Source organism: Rousettus aegyptiacus, unplaced genomic scaffold, assembly GCF_014176215.1.
Source record: "Rousettus aegyptiacus isolate mRouAeg1 unplaced genomic scaffold, mRouAeg1.p scaffold_m13_p_1, whole genome shotgun sequence".
Lineage (NCBI taxonomy): Eukaryota > Metazoa > Chordata > Mammalia > Chiroptera > Pteropodidae > Rousettus > Rousettus aegyptiacus.
Genome location: NW_023416284.1, coordinates 84,486,227 through 84,496,631, shown reverse-complemented (window position 1 = coordinate 84,496,631; position 10,405 = coordinate 84,486,227). Strand labels below are relative to the sequence as shown.

The 10,405-nt window shown below is 39.7% G+C and overlaps 1 protein-coding gene across 3 annotated transcripts; it reads right to left on the bottom strand.

The window, feature by feature from the left end:
- Positions 1-519: 519 nt before the first annotated feature.
- On the bottom strand, positions 520-7,878 carry SERPINB1 (serpin family B member 1). Of its 3 annotated transcripts, none has more exons than XM_016166699.2 (7): positions 7,784-7,878; positions 6,408-6,615; positions 4,568-4,705; positions 3,836-3,953; positions 2,713-2,855; positions 2,462-2,629; positions 520-1,025 (listed from the first exon to the last, which is right to left on the bottom strand). In XM_016166699.2, exons 1-7 carry the CDS (start codon positions 7,876-7,878, stop codon positions 624-626), a joined length of 1,272 nt encoding a protein of 423 aa, XP_016022185.2. In that variant the 3' UTR covers positions 520-623. The 3 variants fall into 3 exon arrangements, with proteins under 3 accessions (XP_016022185.2, XP_016022186.1, XP_036093434.1); XM_016166700.2 differs by having other exon boundaries at positions 6,408-6,583; positions 7,784-7,866; XM_036237541.1 differs by lacking the exon at positions 7,784-7,878 and adding an exon at positions 7,554-7,691 and having other exon boundaries at positions 6,408-6,583.
- Positions 7,879-10,405: the final 2,527 nt, after the last annotated feature.

Below are 10,405 nucleotides of genomic sequence, written 5' to 3'. Positions count from 1 at the left end.
TTTATAAGACACCTACTTCTCAACAATTTTTGATCCTACATAAACTACATATCAGGTAGTATAAAAGAGAACAAAAAAGGGAGGGTAGGTTATCACCAGGTGGCTCTTTAATAGTTTGAAAACTGGGGCTGTAATAGAATATCAATTCTGTAGAAAAAGGGTCAGACACATTGGCCAAGGCAAATTTGTCTTCATAATCTGGGCCCTCAATTGGAGTTCTCCCCTTTATTTCAATTGAATATCTGTTGTTAAGCCTCCCCTCAACAATCAGTGTCTCTCTGCTATGGTTTCCAAAAGTCTATATGTAAAATAAACTACAGTATGATAATGTTTCCCATGGGTATCAGGAGAGTATAGCAATTTCATAGCTTATTGCGTTGTCAAGAACCTAGATGTGTGATTCATGCATTCAAAGCAATCTCTGAAACAGTTCAGCATTAAAAAGGAAAATGAACACCCGTACCCAAGTTAATGGGAGTAAACAGCCAACAGAGTTGCCCTTACAAAGGAAATTAAAGATTTGTTTTTTGATCGTAGTTTTATTGATAAAGATATATGAAAACTGTCACCATTGAAAATGCAGGTAATAAATCTCTGAGCATGGCCTTGCATTTCCATAGTCCCTAAGGAGAAGAAAGTCTGCCTAGGAACAGGATGCTAGTTGAGGGATTGTGTCGAATGAAGAAAATGAATGGATGGTCGACCATGAAATTTTCCTCTGGCATTAGCATGCAGAAGGTGGCGATGCCTGCTGTGGCGCCTGCTGCCTCTGTGCCCTCCTCATTCACTTCCACAAAAGACCTGTGGACAATTTTCGATATAAAAATATCTCTGGCTCCAGACATGCCAGACAGATCAGCCTTGCTAGTAAAGAGATCTTCTACACCCAGGCGGGCTAGGTGAGAGTTAAGGTTGTAGCTCTCCTCTAGCTTGAACCTGGGCAAGTGGACATTGACTTCAATGAGAGCCAGACTCTCAGGTTTGGTCCACTCGCGCAGTTTTTCCAAAGTCAATTGCTCCTCGATCTGGAATGAGAATGGAATGAGAGGTGAGAACAATTTCTTAGAAGCACGGACTCATATCAGTTGCTAATTAGACTGCTTCATGTTTTATGCCAAAAGAGATTCCATTTGAAGGATTTCATTTCTTTCCAGCAATTGATAATAGAACAGAGCTGTGTTCCAAGCCATCGAGGGCCCAAGCAACAGGGACATTGGACATCAGGTCCATCAATCATCCATGCATCCACCCACCCATTCATTCAGGACTTATTAAGCCCCTAGCCATTGGATTACTATGCTAGGCCATGATAGTTGTTATTATTCTAACTGGTTGAGTGGTGCAAAGAAAATTATAAAGGTTTCTTTTATTTATTCTATTCTATTTAGTCTGAACCCCATTGATCACTATGGTCATCAGTGTGCCTCACAGAGCTAAGTCTCTAATAGATTTAGTTCCTAGGTAAAAATAGAAAAGGGCCTACTTCCTCATCTAAAATGGGGTCAATAATAGTACCTACCTTATAGCACTATTGTGAGCATTAAGTAAGTTAACATACATAAAGTGCTTGGCACATGGCAAGTGCTACATAAATGTTAGCTATCATCATCATCATCATCATCATCATTATCATTATTATTACTTCTATTGGACTAGAACAAAACCATCATTCCACTTATTCTATTGATGAATATTATTTTTTTCATGAGGCTAGAGAATTTCTTTTTATAATCAGAGAAGAGATAAATATGGAAATACAACTGAAATAAAGAACATATTGATTTTAATATTAGACCCCCTCCCGAGAGCAAGTTTGGGTATGGAGAGGGTAGAGAAAAAAAATACACAGCAAACTAGAGACACCAAAGAAAAGCCATAATCTTTACAGTTTTGCCTAGTTCTAGGCTGGCAAGAGATGCCACAGCCTTTAAATTATATATAATAGAAACACAATATAAAGTTCATATTAGAAAATAGGCTTAACTCTCAGTTAACACATCACATGAGTCTTTTCTATCATGTAGCTATTGGAAATTTAATTCACAATCTATATAAACTGTGGTGAGAATGAGCAGTGTAATAATAGGATTTCATAGTACAAGATGAAACTACATACTATAATATTTTGAGGGTTTTAATTTTAAAACATTTGTTTCAATAAATCACTCCTCATTTTACTTTCCTCTAATGTTCACTTAAGAGAGTTTCCATGAGCTGCCACTGACCAGCTGTTACATTTAGAATAGATCTTTAGATGTTCCCCACCACAACTGCTCACTGACAGTAGCTGAAAATTTAAACTTAGGGCTTCAGAGCAGTAAATGTTGGTGGGCTAACTTACAAAGGAATGACAAAGAATTGGAAAGAAGAGTTGAGTAATATCAGTAAACACAAAACAAGTACCAACCAAGAATGGATATATCAAAAGGAAACACGGTGCATTAAGCGTGGGAGCTGTTACCTTCCTCAGACCTGTGGACTCATCCTCGATGTCATCGGGCAGCAGGATAACCATGCTGAGCTCTTTGCCTTGGTAAGGCAGTTCCAGCACACGACACTTAAGGTCTGCGATGTAGCCATATGGAAATTTATTCTTCTGATACATCATTTTCACTGTTTTTGTGTCTTTCTGAACAGTTGAAAAAAACAGGTTGCTCACATTATTGTCTGCATTCTTTTAATGCATAATTTTATACAATTCTATCACCTTACCTTATTCAGTCTGAATGTTGCATCGGTTGTGGCCTTTTTCATGAATTTCTCCTGCCAGTTTCCTTTGAAATAGATGGCATTCACTAGCACAAGTTTAGTCATGTTATCAACGACACCCGCAGCCAACAGTTCTGGAATTTTTCCTAAAAAGATAAAATAAGGTGTTTTTTACAAAAAATTCACATATCAGAATTTCAAATTTGAAATGACACTTGATTAGCACTGGAATGCAATTCGAATGCATACTTTTTATTTAATTTCCTTTAATGTATTTAGGAAAGGCCTACCAGTATATTTTGACTTTAAATAAACCAACTAAGGGGCATAAGGGCTAAAAAACAGGAAAATTCTCCTTTTTTGTAGTGTGTGATAAACAATGAACCTTATTTTGTGAATGGTCATTCTCTTTCAGGCATAAAAAATATTCCTTAATAGAAATGTTTTTAGTCACTAGTGAATAAATCACTCCATCAAATCCTCCAAGTGGAAGTTACTGTCAAAAGAAAGATTTTCACAAATATCCAAAAGGTAAGACAGTTACTCCATTAAAACACAATCCTCTCCCTGTGACCACAGGATGGCCATGAATAACTTCTTGTGTGGAAGACAGGTGTTCAGTGAGTGCCGTGACTCATTCTGTGACTAGGTTAGACAGAGTTGTAGTGAAGAAACAACTGAGAGAGAGTCAGTCCTACCTACCATCCCTAATTGCTTTGAGAAGATGTTGGAAAAAATATTTATGACACAGCACTTTATGAATATTGAGTCACAAGTATCAGGATATTCCTTTCCATATGTATATTAAATAATTTGGGCTAGGCTGGATTTTCCTCAAAACTTTATTCCTTATATTCTACATTCAATGTTAATTTTAATTTTAAAATGTAGTTTTGGGAACTTAGAGGGAAAAAAAATTTAGCCACTTCATCTAATTATGTTTAAGTTTCCACTTTGAGGATTTTCTACATTTGAAAGCTGTCTAGCACTGAGCAGATGCAGGGTTTACCTCCAGGGTTAGGACGAGGGCAGAGGAAAAAAATGAGAGAATCTCTTGCATGTTGAAAAGATGGAAGGAGGGAAAGAACAACCTATGCATAATGACTACATTCTGCCACTTTCTTACCTTCTGTCTGCTCTTTGACCCACTTATTTATCGCCTTCCTTGCATCTTCAGAGGCATGCTGAAAATCCACACTGGCCAATTCAGCACCATATATTTTCTGAGTTGAAGCTAAGAACTCCTTTTTTAAAAAATAAAAAGAGAGAGAGAGAGAAAGAAAGAAAGAAAGAAAGAAAGAAAGAAAGAAAGAAAGAAAGAAAGAAAGAAAGAAAGAAGAAAGACAATGTCATGAATAACTTCTACTACATACAGAAATGGTTTTCTAAAATCCTTAAAAATGAAAGCAATTGTCCTAAAAGGTACAAATTTCATTGTAACAAAAAAAAAAGTCTAACCCTTATAATTTTTACTTTATGATAAAGAATATATAACATTAAATTTACCACCTTAATCATTTTTAAGTATACGGTTCAATAGTTTTGGTGTTGTATAAAATTTACCGATTTTTACCTAACCTTTGCCTAACATTTTCATAAATAAGCAAATACTGATTATTCTTGGAAGTGAATTATGGAATTCACCCTGCTTTAGTAAAACAGCCAGTGTCAATCTTTTCACTGTGAAGACTATAAAATGAAACCACATTAATTAATGGGAATACTGTCTGTCATATGTTTTCATTCTGTATAGTTCTCAATGTTTACAAAAATTAAGACTGACTTTTGTGAGTCGATTGTGCTGGAAAAAAGTCTGCATTGTCTAGTGAGCTTTAGAACATGAGTGAAAAGTACTTACAGGGAGGAAATCATAGGTTTTCTCTCCATATAACCTATTAGCAAGTTTCAGAATATAGGGAGCTCCATGCTTGTTGATATCAGCATTCAGACTCTGAAATCTTGAATGAATCTCCTCAACTGTATCGAAATAAAAAATCTAAAATAAAGAAAATATTATTTATATAATAATTTGTTTTGAAATTATAAACTGATTTCTTGGCATTTGCTTCCATTAAATTAAATTAATGTGTTTTCATTACTCATTGATGATTCCCAGCCCAATACTTTATTAACTTTTTATTGGATAATAGAGATTCTAAAATTTATAGCTTTGTGAGATATAATAATTACAGAAACTGTTTTAAGATCACTTTTGTTATAGTTCCACAAATATGAGTGGTTAATAAGCTAAATATACATGTCTTCTTTTTTTCCAAAGAAAATCATAAATGGTGTGTTCATATGTATATTCTGTAGCAAATAAAATTTTACTGAAAGTTCTCAGAAATAAATAGTAAAAATAAAAATCATCACCTATGCAGGAACACAAAGATATCACAGATTGAGAGTTTTTTTTTTAATTACACTATTAGCATCAGTAACTCACTTATTTAAAAACATCTATAAACTTAACATTTAGCAAAAGTTTAATTGCCCTGTTACAAATCAAGAATCCCTTTATGGTTTTATGATGCTTGGGCTGGTTCCTTGTTTTAATATCCAAAGAACAAACCTACACAGTGTACAAAGTCCAGTTACTCACTGAGATATAGAATGTTTAGTTTCTGTGATCAATCCGCTTTAATGGAAATGGATGGCGAGGAGGAACTTTAAACTTCTTTGCTGACGTTAAAGGCCTTGGAAAATCTCAAAATTGAAGCTGATATTACCCCACAAGAAGCAACTAACAATTAGTACCAGAGGTTAAAAATAAAGGTGTTTTTCAAAACTTTAAAATGCTTTCATATCTGCAGTGATAAAGATGGTTTGTTTTCCATAAAATAAAGTAATAGAAGTGTTGCAGCTGGATCAGGTCAATAAACTTGAATCCAGGTCTGGACCTTCCCTAGTTACAGGTGCCATGTACTTTGTGACTGGTATGTTAGATCTTCACTCTTGGCACTCCTTTCCCCTAGGTTTCAAGGAAAGCCAGAGTTCCCCTCTCAGAATCAAAGAACATGTAGCACAGAAGTGCCTCCCACACCAATTAAGGACAGGAGGAAGGCGAGGCATTACTGCTTCTTCTCCTGCTGTAAGAGTGACCTCCATAACACCCAGGGCTTGGTCTGGTCCCTGTAGGGGCCTCCTGCTCACACAGAGATTTGGTGCCAGGCACAGGCTAGGCCTCAGGAATACAGAATCACATGATTGCCTGTTCCCTCAAAAAAGCAATACCGCCAACTTCTCCACTGTGGTTGGTGCATTTCCTATGTGTCATTATGCTCAAAAGTAACAGTACATAACAAGCATTATTTATTAGTAGCAGGTCACATGCAAAGCAGAAACTGTAAAATCCTAGTGCCCGAGGAAATATTGTCAAAGATCTGCCCACAGGAATAGAAAAGAAGCAGCACACTGCAAGAGCTTTTGCAGCTTTCTTCACTGCTGTATCCTCAGCGAAACAAACAAACAAAAAAAACACAGTACCTGGCACGTAGTCTGCACTCAGTAAAAACTTGATGGTGAATGAAAGCCTTCATAAAAACAGATTGTTTGGGGGCTTTTCTGAAAGTCTGGCCTCATAATGTATGGTTGTTGAACACAGAAATACAGTTTTTAAAACAAACTGTAAGAGCTCAAAGGCACAACTTTTCAGTACAGACTTGCTGGGTTACCAGACTATTTTTGTTTCTGCTGACCTTGGACACCTGTGCCGCAGTAGTGCCTTTGGTCCCCAGAAAGATCATGGCCAGTGCTGATGAAATGCTTAAGGGAGAGATGAAGATGTTTCCAGTAGGATTGTTCTCATTCAAGGTGCGGAAGAGGTCCACTGCGAACCGGGTATTTGCCGTACTCAGCTGCTCCATGGTGAAGGCTACAATACAGAACAGAGGTGGGAGCTGCCCACTGACCACACCAGCAAGTTAGACAATGAGCATTTCTCCATGTCTTCCCCAACTTGTGCCAACCACCCTGAAACACCCTGGAATTTTTGCCCCCCCCCCTTTTTTTTAGAAGAGCAAGAACACTTCCTCATGCGCACAAATGTAGGAACTGGCGATAACTGGCCAAAGATTCGACAGTGACCCGGATCAGGACCTAAGGTATCCCAAAGGGCTCTGATCTTACAGACATAGCCAGGACTAGGCCTTTCCTACTAGATTTGGGAGCACACACATTTCCCATCCTTTGGATTCTCCTCTGATTCATCTGGGCAATAAAGTCATTGCCCACATTTACTTGAAATAAGAATGCTTCTGTCAGAAAATCATAGCTACCTACTATGCATTAAAGTGAATGCCAGCAAAGTAGACATAATTACCCTCATTTCTGACATTCAGCTGATGTTTAAGAGAGGTTAAGTGTCCCAAGTCTTATAGCTGGTGTAGGATGTGAGAGTTTGAAAATACAACACAGAAAATACCACACAGGTCCCAAGGGCAGGAGGGGCAGCCCAACAGAGAGAAGGCTACAAGTATCCTTTCTGACAAGCCAGCGTGATATCCACGAAGGTTAAGCAGCGGACCTTCCACCTCGGCCCAGTTGCCCAGTTACCCATCGTGACTGCTCCTCTCAGAGTCTTAGTTTCCCCACATACAGGCAAGAAATAATAACAGCTGTGCTGGCTGCTTCGTGTGTCAGACAATGAATTATTATTGTTGAAAAACAATCTCCAGGATCGCATTGTCCTCCACTCCCTCCCAGCAACCACAGAAAGGAGAAGCGCTTCCGCCCTGGGGTTGCCTGGAAACTGTCGCAAACACCTTGGGAAAGGGAGTTTGGGAAAAAAGGAAAATATTCCGATCTCAGGCTTAGCTTCTGCCTCCCAGCCACCATGCCCCGACCTCCTGGCCTTGCGCCTCGGACGCCGTATAGGAGATCCCCCGTCGCCCCCAGGGAGGAGCGCACAGAGGGTGCGCAGGGAGCAGTCCTGGCGACAAGTCGGGGACTGCAGTGGCTCCCGGCCACGGAGGGCCGGGGCGGTACTCGGCGGCCACGGCTGGTGGGTCGCAGCCTGTGACTGCCCTCTCCCGGCCGCCCCACCTCCCTAATGAGCCGTGGGCCCCAGCCTTACCAGCTGCTAAACTGCCTGGGCGGGGCGTGGAACCTGTGAAGAGGCACCCAGCTTGAAAGCCTCACTTTTATAGTTACGGAAGGGGAGTGGCCCATGGGCACTCGCTGCGGAAGGGGCGGGGGGCGGCGCACCGCCTTGGGCTTCCCTCAAGTGACTGCCGAGGAATCTGGGTTTGCCAATGAAGGAGCGGGGAAGAGAGGAGACTCCATGCAGTGCCCTACTGGGGATGGGCAGCTTTCTGAGTCTAGACAAACTCAGAACTCTGGCAAGGACCTGAGGGCCTATTTCTTACTAAGATGTGAATGAATGAGATGAGATAATGTGAGAACGAAAGAGATGAGGTAATGTGTCATCTATTAGAGGGCAAACTAGCCCCTGCTGAATCTCATCTTATACACTCGGGGGGGAAAAAAAAATTGGGGCGTGGGTTGGGGAAAGACAGACAGGGAGGAACCTCCAGGATCAGCTATAACAGAATCAGGTCTGTCAAGTTATGGCCATTGCCGTCAATTTAACACCAACATTTTGGGGTGTGGTAAAAAAGGAAATTTTATTGAGCGCAAACAGCTCAGTTGTAATATAGTATGACTATATGAGTTGTGGAACAGCTCATTGGTGTTACAGTTCAATTATGAAGCAGCAAAGCTGCAAGGCAGCCCTGGGGAACTGGCAACCCTCCATGCTTCAGCTGGCAGCCCTCCATGTTTCAACTGTAGCTGAAATGGACTCCCGTTTGAGGCCCATGTCAGCTCCATATGTTTCAGCTCCAGCCAGGAAAATCCAATCTTGAAATTTTAGCAGAAAGGGAAAGTGAACTCCCTGAGGGGGTAGGGGTCAGGGAGCTGATTTATGTAGAGAGAAGTTCCCAACCCTGCCCCTAATTCATCTCTACTCATACAAATGAGGACTCCAACTCTTTGCAGTTTGGTTGGTCCAAAAGGCACTGTCCTGATTGGTCAGAATGGAGCCACTCTGAATGGTCTGTGAAGGGGCTGATGGGGCCATAGCTGCTAAGCTCTTACTGGACAGGGAAAGCCTGTCCTATTGACTGAAATACAATTCCAGGAACTCCATTATAAGGCTTAAATGGCAGAAACACAGTGCAGGCAAGCTGCTCAGTGCAGGCTTCTTCCTCAATGGCAATTTGAGTGAGAGGCCTTTATGTAGAAATGAATGCTACCCTCTGTGTTTAAAATTTGAGACCAATTAGCCACCAGGTGTCCTTGGTAGGTATCTTTTTTCTCAGAGTCTGCAATTCCAAACAACATCCTCGATGTCACTAACTTTAGATACCAAAATGAGTTCAGCCCTGATACTCCGTTCACAGGTAGGTGATGGTTACCTCACTATTTCTGTGGGGGCTTTTTTGTTTGTTTGTTTCTGACTTTTAATGCCTGAATATGTGATTTCACCAAAATGTATAGTGCTTGGGGATCTGAAATAATTCTGCCTTCATAAAACTTCTCCCTTGTCTTCTTGCAAATTTCAATATGAAATGGAAACAAAGAAAAATCCTTATAGTGTAGATAACAGAGTGGGAATGGGCTGTAGATTTTTTTGTTCACTCTGAGAACTTGGTTATAATGAAAAGGGGCAAAAAAAGTTTAATAAGGAGTGGTAAAAATACTCTCCATAATTTAAAAAAAAAAGCAGTAAGAGTTTTAATAAGTAAGATTATAGAGTGCTTTCTGGTTTATTAAAATAAAGAAACCAATATTTGTTGAAAGCTGCTCATAGCTAAATTGAAGTGGTTTGATCAAATTTGGTAACCCCTCTACCATTTCTCACAGAACTAGAGAACCACTCACTAGCTTCTACAAGGAGGTCAATGTGAGAAAGTCAAGAACAAGAGGCTGTACTGAGAAGTTAAATTAAAATCTGAGACATAAACCAAAGAAAGAAATGTTCTGAATTTAAATTTTTCTACTGACATTTTGTATTGGTGCTACCTGGAGTCAGTAATCTATGTTAAATATAAAATGAAGTCATTTCCTAAATCAATATATATACTATATAAAGTTCAGACAGCATCGATCTTTATACATAAACAATTAATCAATACATGTATTATCTAAGATTGAAGAAAAGTAACTACTCTGTTAAATAACATCGAAGTATTCTACTTGTGGCTTTAAAATATAAATGGCTACTATCAAATGTCAGAGGTACTCATGTACTTGTAATGGCACAGATGGGTTAGGTACAGTGTTTGGCGTATCTACTACACTTGAGCACAAGCTTACCTTATCTCCCACTGGGCAACTTCGCCCCTGGGGATTTTTCTAACAAAAATGTGTGTGAGCATGTGCTGCGTCCAGCAAGTGGTAAATCCTGCCACATCCAGTGCAGCCCCGGAAAATAAACCTAAGTAGGAATGGTAGGAGAAGAAGAAAAGAAAGAAGTCAGAAAGCGGGGATCAGGAGGTTCATTGCCCACTGATGGTGGACAATGGCACAGTTTTATTTTTGCAAGCTGCTTTTATACAAGGACATACTAGTTGGCATAAGCAGTCTCCCTTAGCCATAACAACTGTTTCTTCTACTTTTCCCAAGCCATATCTTTTCATGGTCTTCAGCTTGTTTGCCTGCCTGTGGCTATGTTTATACTTTCTTGTTCTCAGAA